Source organism: Conger conger, chromosome 11, assembly GCF_963514075.1.
Source record: "Conger conger chromosome 11, fConCon1.1, whole genome shotgun sequence".
Taxonomy (NCBI): domain Eukaryota; kingdom Metazoa; phylum Chordata; class Actinopteri; order Anguilliformes; family Congridae; genus Conger; species Conger conger.
The window spans coordinates 33,862,358-33,876,411 of record NC_083770.1 but is presented as its reverse complement, the minus strand read 5'-3'; the positions used below and the strand labels follow the sequence as shown (position 1 = coordinate 33,876,411).

The 14,054-nt window shown below is 44.3% G+C and overlaps 1 protein-coding gene across 6 annotated transcripts in view; it reads left to right on the top strand.

Annotated features, from left to right (window-relative positions):
- ralgps1 (Ral GEF with PH domain and SH3 binding motif 1) overlaps positions 1-14,054 on the top strand; it is a 158,592-nt gene that overhangs the window by 124,735 nt on the left and 19,803 nt on the right. For all 6 annotated transcript variants that reach the window (XM_061259994.1, XM_061259995.1, XM_061259990.1 and 3 more), the window contains 2 exons: positions 6,999-7,136; positions 8,879-8,972. In XM_061259994.1, the coding sequence (XP_061115978.1) occupies positions 6,999-7,136; positions 8,879-8,972 (232 nt within the window). The remainder of the gene's footprint in view (positions 1-6,998; positions 7,137-8,878; positions 8,973-14,054) is intronic.

Sequence of the window (14,054 nt, the reverse complement as noted above, 5' to 3'; positions counted from 1 at the left end):
GCAAACAGTGGGCAAATGCTCCAAGTACTGATCCCAGATCAACCTAGAGGTCTTCCAATGGGATGTGGGCTGTCCAACCCAAACCGTCTCCTGGAGGCGAGCCGCAGCGGACACAGCTCCCCTGAAAACCGAAAGAGCCGCCAGAACTCAAAAAGTTCAATAATGTGTTATCCCCACTCCACCCCTCTGAAAAACAGAAAAACAAGAACAACATGTGTGATTATTGAATGTGTTTTGCTGTCAAAATAAAGCAGTTTTTATGTGCATATGGGTTTCTTGTTTTCTCCAAGTATTTCCACCAAGCCACTGATTTTATTGCTGGAAGTATTAAGTAAATTTCAATTTCCAAGGGTCGATACAGTTGGGGATAAGCAATAGATTGAGTAAACTGCCACTGCAAAAAATTTGCCCGTGCCTCTTTCAAGATTGCATCTTTTGAGCTTCCGTCAGTTGGAAATGAGATCTCTTTCTCAGTCGGACACTTTATGAAACCGTGTTTATCCAGTTGTGTAAACTACCTTGTAAACCAACACTTGGTCACCAAAGCAGTTGTGAGACATTTTTTCCAAAACATAAGGACAAGGACAATAGAACAATGAAAACGTGACAGGACATGCAGTTGAAATGACTCACAGGAATTCCGTATTTCCACAAGTTATGCCAGGCCAGCCTTGTTAACATTTGTTTTTTTTCCTGAAATAGTCTGGTTGCCACCAGCAGCTATGCTTTTCATAGTGTTACCATAAATGGAATGAAGGGTTTAGGATGGCATCTCTCCGTACCAAATTCACCAAACCTGCTGAGCCTAAAGCTGACCTTTCAGAGCACTTCTTCATCAGACCGAGATTGTGACATTTTGTGCATGTGTTTCCACAACCACCACCACTCATTATTACATAGCTTCCCAGAATCTCTCATGGGCATCTCTGGGCTCCAGAGAGACATGTCCGGGTTTGGGAATAATGCCTCCCCGGGTCACTGGGTAACCCTGCACCCGGCTTTTAGGAGGAATGTACGGGTCAGGCTCCACTGGGTCAGGGTCCTGGCTCTTTTTGTCCTGGACCCACCCAGCCAGCTATTTCTGTGAGAGAGAGGGGGGTGGGGGCCAGAGTTTTGGCTGTAATTCTCTGGCTTATTCCGGAGTGATGGAGGTGAATGAGGGTTGGGTGTTGGTCAGAGTGGAGGTGGGAGCTGCCCTGCTGCTTTATGGCACAGAATGCCTCTGGGAACCACAGGGAAGCGCTCTGCTGGGGAGAGGGGGATGTGCTGCTGTCCACAGTCCCTACTCCTCATTTGGTTGTGATTTATTAGGGGTTGAGATTTAAAGGGGGGGGGGGGGGGGGGGCAAGACCATGGATGGCATTTTAATTTCTACATTTGATTTTCAACAATAGCATTGCATGTGAGAGGCTACATATCTATGGGTATGGAATCCTGGCTCATTAGGTACTTGCCCTGAATCTGAGATTCTGTTGGGAAAAGGCATCCCCAAACTGATATGCTGTGATCAGAGCTTGCAGTGGTTGCCCACGTGTTTTCATTTTGGAAGGTGATAGTACAGCCTTGGGGAAACAATCTGTCAGCCAGTCAGAAACACCAATAATATCCCGTTTTAATCCAGGGTGATGAGTGGTCCATTCTGCAGAAAGGCCCCCAACACCACCGGGGCTGGAGAAACAGCTGTGAAAAGTGTTAACTGTGAACCACCTGCTCTTGAAAAAGAAAGATAAACTCATTTTATAGGCCTGTGGTTAAAGTCAGGGGTCAGAATACTGCCTGCTTTACCATTGGGGCAAAAACAACCGGCATCCAACACTGCATGGGCAATTGAGCCCATTTTAGCAGGGTGGAAGACTCTTATGAACTCTCAATAGAGTGTCCTAGCTTGGTTGAGTCATTGAGATTGCAGTTTTATATCTGTACTGGTGAAATGGGCAACAGGTTTGGCCTGCTCATTAAGGTCCCTCTTCTTTTAGTGGAGCTTTACAAACATTGAGATTCAGAGACAATGGCCAGCTCATTTCCGTAAATGGTAAAGGTTTATATACCCTGACTTTTCATAGTAAAATCCCACAGCACACACTGAGGGGAGTGTCCCAGGACACCCTGTCCAGGTGTGTTTTGCTGGAGATCGAGATGAGGGAAGCTCGGCAGGGACCACTCAGAATCGCACAGGGCCCGCCACAACTGCCATATGTCCCCCCATTGGCCTGAGGAGGAACGCTAGGAAATGGTGTGAACGCATGGGTTACGAAGCGGTCAGATCCCATCCTCAGGTCATGCCCTCGGAGGGAGAAAATCACCTGGGCTGAGCCTAGCTGAAGACCTCACACTGAAAAGGGCCTTTGAGCTGCCGCTCTGCGTCAGCTTGCTTATTGTTCCACAGAGGGGTATTACTCTTACATGAACCATATGCAAAACACAACGGCTGCCAGACGTCAGCCAGACATCAGCCACTGCTCTGAGACTGTGTGTGCTTCAGTCTTGTCCTTCTGAATTATTCTCCTGTGATATTCACCAGTGTTTCTCTGTTTAAAAACACCCAAACCCTGGAAAATGCTTAAAATATAATTGACTGCATGTGTAAAGTAATTTTAGAATGAGGTATGTAATGATTTACCCTTTTCTGATATTGTAGCCTCTTTATTTATTGATTTATTTGTTATTATTATTATTATAATTATTATAATTATTGTCATCATTTTTTTATGATTATGATTATGATTATGATTATTGTTATTATCATTATTATCATTATCATTATCATTATCATTATTAATAGCAGCAGCAGCAGCAGCCTTAATGTTATTTTTCACATTCACCACTTATAGGTGTTGCATCTGGTTTGTTCTGTAATAGCTATTTTGTTTGTCTTGTATTTGGCCAGTTAATCTTGGAGATGGAATAAAGGCTACTAATTTAGACTTGACTTAACTTTCAAGGACCTCAGTTACAGCAATAGAGTTGTTCTGAAGTCCTGATGTAAGTAGTGCATACATACTGTACTTTAAGCAGGCCTCGGGTCCAGACTCAGTGTTGTGTATTTGAACATGAAACACTTTCCAGTGGCTCCCATGTCGTTTCCCTCAGGCCTATTTGGCGCTTCTTAAACAGCGTGTTGGTGAGTATGCTGGCTGTACACTGTGGTCCCTGGTGACCAGGTCTGAAGCTGAGCTCACTGCAGGACGTCCAGTAGGTTGGACATGGTGTACTCATTTACTGTAGGCACTGTTCCCAGACCAGCGGAGAGCTGGAAGTATTCACTCATTCTTAATTCAGTCACTATATCTGGTTCCTTTAGGTTCTGTTCCCAGAATATTGTTGGAACTGTGGAACTGAAGGTCACCCTCCGTTAGTCACTGTTTCTGGCGCTTTTAGGCCATGTTCCTAGAACTGTGTGGGGACATATTTGGGTTAGAGGAAGTGTGATTATCACTGTTACCAGGTATTGATTTAATGCATGAAGCAGTAAACAGTTTGCCCATTCGGAAGTCAAGCATTTCCTGTCATCACAAGCTTTTCTCTGTTTGAAAATGCACCAAACCACATAAATTATTACCAGGCTCAGTACGAAACTATATCCAGGCTCAGTACGAAATACACTGCATATATATGGATTTTTTTTTGGGCAGTTCGCCATATTATTTTTATACCTGAGAATATGTCATCTATCATATATTCAGTATCATATATCATACATATCATGACTGTGCCAGAACAAAACAAAAAAGCATGGACATGATAGTTATAGTAATAAAATAAGAATAGATAAAGGCATGCAGACAGTGTGTACTTACTGAACAGTATGTCAAAATAAAATGGGGCTGTATGTTTGCCTTCAGAATAAAAGAAAATCAAAAGGACAAGCAATTGTGTAGATGTGGCATTGTGTTATTTTGTTGTGATGTTCTTCCATTTATCATCAGGGGCATTTTGGCCTGGAAAGTGTGTACACTCCCAACCTCCTGTTGCTCAGGTGTATGTTGGTTCAGTTCTCAGTTGTGTAGTGTGTGTGGGTTTCAGCCCTCAGTTATAAGAATTAACATCAGGCTTACATAGCTGCCCTTCCCATTTGATGTCACTGTAACCTGACTTCACAAATACAGCCTTATCAATATTTGGGTCTCGACCAGCTTTAAAAACATACAGCGATCTCAGAGGCATGCCTCAGTGCTAGCAGAGATTAATAATTGAACAGCAAGCCTGGGACTCAGGCTAACATTAATAAACTTCATCATTCTTTCGTATTTGCCCAGCACACACCCTAATTCAGAGGAACTTGCATGGTATTTTTACGCATATTATCCATATAGATGTTTATTGACTCATATTTGGATTAAATATACGAGGGGATTATTATAATCACCTCATTCAGTGCTGCAACAGTGTCCCACCTAGGATCTCAGCCCGTGGATTTCAGCTCGCAAACGGTGTTCATAACCGTGGCACCACACTGCCTCCTGAGGAATGAGCTCATTTTCTGTGTCTATCAGCTTTCTTTTTGTTAACATTACTCGGGTATAGCCACACCAGTGAAATGCACAACCTGTAGCATTTTGAATTTGACACGACCACAACCTGTAAGGTTTAAGGTGTCGAATCACTGTCATGCCAACTGTCAACATTTTTTATTACCTTTTACGGCTCTTTGACTTGAGCGGTTATTCATCGTTTATGGCGTGATCATAAAGGTGTTATAAATATGGCATTAATACAGTTACCAGATAATAGTTTTTGATGAATATAATGCAGATTCAGGAAAGGGGTTATGTGCTTTGAGACTGTGCAGGTATTTGTTTCTTCAAAGCCAATGTAATTTTTGCTTTTTGTCATCTTTTTGAAATTGTGCTGGCTTAAAGTTCGGTTTTTGAGGAACCACTCTCAGGGGTCTGCATACCACAGTGAAATGAGTAGATTGTGGTAGAGTAGAGAGGTTGCAGCTTGTGTTTTGAAGCGGTAGCTTTCACCAAACCTGCGATTATGACAGCTCTCCTTTCTTTGCTCTGTTTGAGTGTCCCACGTAGCAGACAACCTGCTCTATGGCATTATCACACTCATCTAAAACGATACTGTTGCTGACAGAAGCTATTCATACATGGTGTATATCAAAAGGATTTCTGTTTGATATTCATATCAACTGTGATTGAACAAGTAGTAATTTATGCCTGCATGTGGCACCCGTTGTGATTTGAGAAAATGAGACACAGATGCTGTAGTGGTTTAGCCTTCTCTATGGATGCTGGTTTTTCTTTGCTTGTTCGTCTAAATGCATTCATTTATAGAGATGTCTGTTCTTTTTTAAGCATAGAGTTCATTTTTACTTTGTTTCCTGTATTCTTCTGCTGGCTTTTCAGTTTTACTCCAGTGGAATGCAGCGTTTGTTTAAAAAAGTTTGTACCATGTGTTCCAAATTCCATTGATAGAGAGCAAAAATAACATTTGCGATTAAAGATGCACGTTATGCCCATGTTTTGCTGTTTTAAGATAAAACCTCCCCAGTATTCGGCTGCACATAGCTCTCTCGCCAGTGAAACCAGCAGAGTCATTAGGGCCCTTTTTCTTTTTTTCCGCGGTAAATGTACCGGCCAAGCGCACCAGCCTCCACGGCCTGTGGTCTGCTCTGCCTCCGGCCACACCGCAGTGCACGGGCTCCTGGCCTGGCCAACCATGGAGACGCAGTAATTAGACTTCAGCCCTTAGGATCAGGGTAAGGCATGGGTACCCAACCCTGCTGCTGGAGAGCCAGTCTGCTGGTTTAAGGTCAATGAGCAGCTGAGACTTGGTGTACCCTGGAGAAGGAATGCTGTACACCTTGGGAATATTTTGAAGGGAAAACGGTTTGAGTGACTCCGGACAAAGAGAGTCTGCTAGCCACACAGAAGGTGGACGTAATGGAACGGAAACGCTCCACATGGCCTCTGCAGCCGTTGGCCGACTGGGTCACGCGCACTGTGAGCCCTCATCTGTGACGACAGGAATGACGGGTCGTACGTCATTCCTGTGTTTGTGCAGCCGTGTAATCTTTCCCCAGGGAAACATTCAATGACCGGATGTGTCTTTTTCATCCGACTTGTTGGCGGGCTGGCGTATGTGTTACCTGCGTAAATTGCATAAGAGCTGTTCTCTGGAGAGGCAAACTTCAGCACAGACTGATTTTTCATTTCAATCTTCTGGTTGTTTGGGTGCATTTTTTGGGGGGAACTAAAATGGGAACTTTGGGAATTTAAAATCTAGTTTTTGGAAGGCATCTTTGGGACTATTGTCAACTTGACTTGAGAGGTTGGCAATATAAGATTAATTGAGCAATACTAAATATAAACATTTTTTGAAAGAAAGTCTGTTTTATAAATTCAGGGAAAATATTAGGGTAATGAATCATTTTCGGACTGGTCTGGTGCAGATGGTGAGAGAGCCTTTAAAAAAAAACATATTTTGACCAAGTATGACATCGCGCTGCAAGCAGTTGAAATAAATAACCAGCTGTCTTTAATGATGTAATTTACTAAATGCAGACAACCAGTCGAAACCAATCATAAATATTTGTTTGCAGTCAGCATGCTGTGCAGGTGGAGGGTGGGGTGGGGTTCTGGTGGAGTGTGTCACTGTCTAACAGCTCATTGGAGGGCTTGGATGGGCTCCAGGCTGATGTCAGATGGAGAAAGTGCATCACGACTCTGGCTGTTGAGACAAAATCTGTTGAATTTGTGTATTTTTTTTATTTGCAATGATCTATCATTAGCCGTATTTCCACGAATCTGTCCTTGTCCAGAGGCACCCAATTAAGCATACGCTCGCCAAATCAACTCTCGACAAGTTCAGTTTATTCTGTTGATGCTTTCAGACATAAACCACATCTATAACTACTGATTAAATGTAAACTATGTCTGATTTGTCTGTTTTTCCACATTGGCTCCAGATGACTCAAGTACAGAGTGTGGATGTGTTGGTGACTGGCGCTGAAGATATATAATATCTCTCTCCCCCCATTTCCTCTGCAGGACTCTACCTGTTTGACATGATCTACATCGACTCAGCTTATCCGGCCTCCGACAGCATCATCGAGACGGAGCAGAGGACCAATCAGATGAATAACCTCCTCCGGGTTATCTCTGACCTTCAGGTGTCCTGCAACTACGGTCAGTGAACACTCCACACCATCCGAAACGCAGGGTCCCTGTGCTTACACAAGAAATATCTGCACTGAAAGAAAACGTCATCCATCACACACTTTATTATTTTTTTAGTGGAAATGTTTATCCATGCAGTCATGAATAGATTTATCGCTCATTTAGGCAACTGGATAGTTAATAATGCAGTCCTGTTTAAGTGTTTTGTTCAAGGTTTTGCAACAGAGGTACCCCCATCTGGGAATCACACCTGAACCCAGGGCTACATTACACCATATTATAGCCCCATGTGTTGTGTTGGTTCTCGAAAGTTCTTTATACTTCTGCTTGTTGACCCTCAGTTTTAGGGGCTGGAAAAGCGCCGGATCATTGCATTTGTACTCGTTTCAGCTGACATCACTGTAAAAGATACCACAAAATGCCTTCAGAGATGCACAATCCCATGACCTATGAAGTATTGCGGTAACAGTTGTGAATTACGCTATTCCATTAAATCATTCAATTATGTAATCTTTATTTCAAAGGGGGGGAAAAAATGAACATATCATTACTGTCTGTACAGCAAAAATATTAATGGATCCCAGAGGTGTTTTCAGCATAGCGTGGAAATTGGCCGTGTTCAAACTAATTTATAAACTGTCGTACAGAAAGCAGGCCTGCACTGCAGAGCCTGCCTTGTGCCAAGAAGTAGAAAACACTAATCAATGACGGATCGACAGGAAGTGTTTTCTGTTTTTTTGAGGGGCCGAGGGAAAACCAGTGGCGCGCGAGCAGAAACCAGGCAGAGGAAGTCGCCAGTTTTGTGCCAATCAAAGCTCATTATGCGGCAGGGAAGTCATTACTGAGTGGGAATGCGCAGAGCTGCTCCCTGGAACAGACTGTGGTGAAGAGAGCGGATTGTGATGCCTTGGCCTGACACTGAGCAGACCTGACCCATGCCCAGCCCACTCTGGTTTCTCAGTGAGAGCAGGTGCTCGACTGGGAGGAGTCGAGCTGGGACATCAAGCCGCCATCTTGCTGTGGGTTACAAAATACGATTTGTTTGGGCATGGGGTGGCTAAGCCACATGGCCAACTCCAATTCAAATGGAGAAGAGTGATTTTGAGAGATTGAGCCTCAAAGATACTAAAGTGAATGGGCTCCAAGCAGATACAACCTTTTGGCTTTTTTGGCCTTTTCATATTTTTCAACCGTTTGTGTGTAAAACCTCACACATATTTAGTGCCCTAAAAACGACATATTCATGACACTATCTCATGTTTGTCAGAAATATCAGTGAGAACCTACTGATTCAACAGTAATTTTTAAACAGTATTTGTGTGTAAAACCTCACAACTTCTGTATATTTAGTGCCCTAATATTGGGCTTTTTTAATATTTTATGACACTAACATAACATGAACATAACATGGTATTGCATGTCAGAATTATCTGTGAGAACCTTATCATTCTATGGTCTCGCTTTGTTACTGATTGAGAAAGCAAGAAGGAGCATGCTATGAGTTTCCAAATTGGACTGAACCCTGATCTAACTATTTTGACACTGCTGGAGCATAAAGGGAGCTCCAGAAGTGCAGTATTGAGTCTGCTTCATTAAGTAATATTGTCCTCAGTGGTGGTGGAGCTGGCAGTAGCGATACACGGAATGCAGCCGTCACCACTCCGGTAACAGAGTGAGTAAACGAGTATGCACTCTGGGTCCGAGATGCCTTTCACAGCCTTTCCGCTAACAGTCTCCCTCCCTCCCAGCAGATCACCTGCTGACGTTGCCACATGTGCAGAAGTACTTGATGTCTGTGCGCTACATTGAGGAGCTTCAAAAGTTTGTGGAGGATGACAACTACAAGTAAGTCAACGCGGCCTCTCCCCAGGCACCCTACGGGAACTTTTCCTGGGGCGGTCGTATTTCACTGGGAGGGGGTCACTGGGATGCGGAGCTGAGGGAATCTCCTCTCGGAGAGGACGCTGAATCATCCCTCACATTCTAATGGCTTTTCCGGGCTTTTCCGGGGCAGCCTATGGGCATCGTGGCGGCCAGTTAAGATGTTAGTTATTCTCCTCTCATAGATTTATTTTGAACCTTTTTGGCTTGGAATTGGGCTACAGTACGCTGTTTGCATATAAAGTTTCCATAGTGTGACATCACATATTTTCTCAACCTGGATTTTGATTATATCCGCCTTTTTTTTTTCTTTGTGCTTTCTCTGCAAGAAGGGCTTTGCTTTCCGGCCCTGTTAAAAAGATATGAGGAATCCGCTGACAGAATGAACTCCAGACTTCCAAGTGAAACATTGTAGGCGGGGGAAAGGGAGGGAGCTGGTCATTTTTCCTCGGGACTAGCGAGCAGGAGACAGATCACTCATAAGTCACGGTCTCAGCTTGTGCCCTCACAGCAGTGACCACACACCGACCGTCAGGTCAACCAATCTCAACAGGATCTCAGGTGTTTACCCTCCGGGATAACTAAGCAATTTGCGCATTCCCCAGCCCTCACACGACTGGGTGGCTGGTCTCTCCGAAGACCGCGCTCAACCGCCGTTGAGATACGACAGGTCATGCGGTAAACCCTCAGCGAGAGGCCCCCGTTCCAGTAATAACATTACTATGGAGAGATTATGGAGAGAGGGCTCTCTTCCTTGCCATGCAAAACAAGGCTCTCCCCTGCATCTGTTTGTGCAGGGACGTGCCACGGCCGAAGGCCAGTGTCTGACACGGTACCCAGCTGCGCTTGTTTGTTGTATAGAGTCTAAGGGGTTTGCCTAAAAGCCACACGATTCTTTTGGTAGATTCTTGGAATATCGTCCGTTATAAATGTGTCCAAGGCTTGATCGACTGATGCATTCCTAATTTAGTAATACAGTTAGTTGGTCCTGTTCATTTTAACCCTTCATGCACTACTGGTTGTGCTGGTTGGCATTTTTTATTTAATTTTTTGTTTGAATATGACAACAAGGTGGCACGGATGGTGCAGTGGGTAGCACTGCCGCCTCACAGCAAGGAGGTCCTGGGTTCGAATCCCCGTCGGCTGGGGCCTCTCTGTGCGGAGTTTGCATTTACATTTACATTTTAGTCATTTGGCAGACGCTTTTAATCCAAAGCGACTTACAAGTGCATAGGTTCTACCACAGGTCAAAGCATCACATCCAGAACTAGAAAAATACACCTGGACTGCTGTTCTAAACATATAGTCGTCATCATAAGTGCAATTTATTTTTTTTATTTTATTTTTTTTTGGGGGGGGGGGGGGGTGGGTTAGACAGGGATAGGGGTATCAGAAGGGGGGGGCGGGGTAAATCAGGAGGGGGGACTAAGGTAGAGTTTGAAGAGGTGTGTTTTGAGTCTGTGTCGAAATAGGGGGAGGGATTCTGCTGTCCTGACAGTGGTAGGCAAGTCATTCCACCACTGAGGAACCAGAACGGAAAACAGGCGTGAACGTGCAGCTCGACCGCCAGGTGCCCGTAGAGAGGGAATCGTAAGGCGACCAGAGCTGGCAGACCGGAGTGGTCTAGCTGGGGAGTAGGGAGTGATCAGGGATTGTATGTAATGTGGGGCAGTCCCCTTAGCAGCCTGAAATGCCAACACTAGGGCCTTGAATCGGATGCGTGCGGCAATAGGAAGCCAGTGGAGGCCAATGAGAAGCGGGGTGACATGAGCCGACCTGGGCTGACTGGTGATCAAGCGGGCTGCAGCATTCTGGACCAGCTGGAGGGGCTTGATGGCGCACGCTGGGAGACCGGCTAGGAGGGAGTTGCAGTAATCCAGGCGGGAAATGACGAGCGCCTGGACTAGGAGCTGGGTGGCTTTCTCCGTCAGGAGATGACGGATGCGGCGTATATTAAACAGAAAGAACCTGCAGGTTCTGGCAGTGGAGGATACTTGTGGAGCCAGGGAGAGGCAGTTATCAAGAGTCACCCCAAGATTCTTTGCCGTACGGGAGGAGGAAACTACAAAGTCCTCCACAGTCAGTGAGAGGTCGATTGACGGAGAGGACTTAGCAGGGATGTAGAGAAGCTCAGTTTTGGCAAGGTTGAGCTTCAGGTGATGGGAAGTCATCCATGTAGAGATATCAGCCAAGCAGGCAGAGATCTGTGTGGTGATTTGGGTGTCAGGGGGGAAGGAAATGAAGAGTTGGGTGTCATCAGCGTAGGAGTGATAAGAGAAGCCGTGGGAAGAGATAACAGAACCAAGAGACATGGTGTATAGCGAGAAGAGGAGAGGCCCAAGAACCGAGCCCTGCGGGACTCCAGTTCGTAGGGGTTGAGGGTCGGAGAGTGCGCCCCTCCAAGTCACCTGGTAGGAGCGACCAGAGAGGTAGGAGGAAAACCAAGCGAGTGCAGAACCTGTGACACCCATCCCAGACAGCGATGAGAGCATGTTCTCCCCGTGCATGGGTTTCCTCCGGGTACTCCGGTTTCCTCCCACAGTCCAAAGACATGCATGTTAGGCTGATTGGAGAGTCTAAATTGCCCGTGGGAATGAGTGTGTGAGTGAATGGTGTGTGTGCCCTGCGATGGACTGGCAACCCGTCCAGGGTGTATTCCTGCCTTTTGCCCAATGTATGCTGGGATAGGCTCCAGCCCCCCTACCCTGTTCAGGATAAGCGGGCTCAGATAATGGATGGATGGATGGATGGAATATGACAACATTAACTAAAGTCAGACAATACCAGGCCTCTAATTGTTGTTTTGTTAGCATTAGTATCCACTTGGAATTGCAGAGGAAAATCTTCTGAAAATTCTCTGTGGGTTTCATTTGGACATGGTCTGTCTATGCCTGACTGGTAGCTGCTGGCAGATCATCTGATGCAGGGGGAATAAAAGGCTAAAAGCATATCTTGGTGAGTTTGGTACTTCATCTTCTCCGTATTCATATAAATGCACATAAAAATAACCGGTGTCCACCAGGGCCAGTCACGCTTGTAAATGCAAGAGGAGCATAAAGCTCTTCCAGAAACTGCTCATTTTGGTTGGCTGTTCCCGTACTTACAAAAATACATGAAATGCAAAACATTTCGTCTCTCTTTCATCATTTCCTTTTCTTTCCTACTTTCTTTCATTCCAGTAGTCATTCCAGACTGTCGGGCAGCGCTGGTTGGACTCCAGTAAATCCTTTTCATGTGGGCCTTCAGTTATGCTGGACAACCACACGCGTGTGCTGCCACCGCGATGGCCGCTGACCTTTCTGTGCTAGGCTGTGATTACGGCCTGTCCCTCTCCAGACCAGTGCCCATGCTTGCAGCATGCCTGGCTGCAGTCCTGGGCAGATGCGTCAAATGCAACCGCATCTGAAATGGTTTCAGAGGACGGTGGGCCTGAAGCCAGGAGTCTGGTGTTTCGGATTCCCAATGTTCATGTGTCACCTGGGCCAAGGCTCCTTACCTGGACAGATTGAGTGAATATCCAGCGGCGTAAACACTTGGTACTTTTATGGTTTCTGCTATGGTGTATTCACCTGGCTAGTAATAAAACCATTTTCATTTTGAAACGGAATCGGATCATCCCTGTTAAATTTCTGTGTGTACAGGAGGGAGGGGTTGAAATGAGAGGAACCGCAATGATGCATTTCCTTCAGCAATGTAACATACAGTTTAAGTTGTTATTAGCTATGTATTATAAACTCTTGTAAAACAAATAACTTTTTTGTCCATAAAAAATTGATTCCAAAATCAAGATGGACGGTATTACTGTACTGTATGTCTCTCCGTTTCAATATCAGTATTCCAGTATCATTTGAGCCACTGCTATGACTCTGATATCAGATGAAGGTCTCTTTCAGAGTTCCTTCGAAGCTGCAAGAAGCAGAGAACAATATCAGAGCCTTCTCACTGAACAAACTGAACTTCCACTAACGTTCAAGAAGTCTTTTCCGGCCTTCCTAATGTATTTGAACATTAAATCATTAATTAATGTTTTATTTGTTTTTCTTTGTAATGAGTGTAACGTTCAAAATTAAAGGTTCCAGTAAGTTTAAGGTGATGTCACCACTGTAGAAAATAGATTATTTTTCTCCCTGGGTCCTGAACTTCTGACCTCTTTCAAGAAGAATTTTCCAGTCAAGCTGTGTGTTTCACATATGCAAAACAATATCTGTGGGATAAAAGCTGGGATTTCCATCCACGTTGATATAGATGGTCTAGACAGATCGCAAGAAGATATAACTTGCATAGTCCGTCAATGCCAAGTTATGCCTTGGACAGTGGTGTTTGCAGAAAATAAAAACTACAGTGATTCCATTTAAAATAAAGCCCTATAAACCAAATACCTATGCAGAACCTTTTGTGCCTTTGGTCACTGATAGACCAAGAAACATCCAAGGATCCATTATTGGCATTTGTAATAACGCATCTGTTCTCCAAACAATGAATATAGATATTGCATATGTTTCCAAAAAAAAGCATTGGTCTGCTGGTGTTTTAGCAAGATGAGTTATTGATGCAGAATAACCATTGAAACACTAATACTTTCATCTGGAAATGTATGTATTTCTGTGTTGCATTGGAGTTGTTTTTTTACAGAGAACTAAATTGCCTTAAAGAATTAAAGAGTGACAAACATTAAACATTAATCTGACTTCAGAATCAAGAACTGAAGTAAGGATCATCTTTCCTTGTTGCATTTCCCAAAAACTCCTGAAACCCTAATAAAAGGGAATCGAGGTGACACACTTTTCAGAAACCCTCTGACCAAAATTCTGCAGTGTATCTCAGGTGCTTGGACAAGCACCTGGCACCTCACAGTTCTAATTCAGTTCCTCTGATTTTGACACATTAATGGCCCATCTACAGTATGCTTGCAGAGTGTGGGGTCTTGAGGGTCGCCATGAAAAAAAAGAGGAAAACAATATAGAACTTTTAAGCCAACCCCAGAGAAATAGGGACATTTATTATTATTATTATTATTATTATTATTATTATTATTATTATTATTAT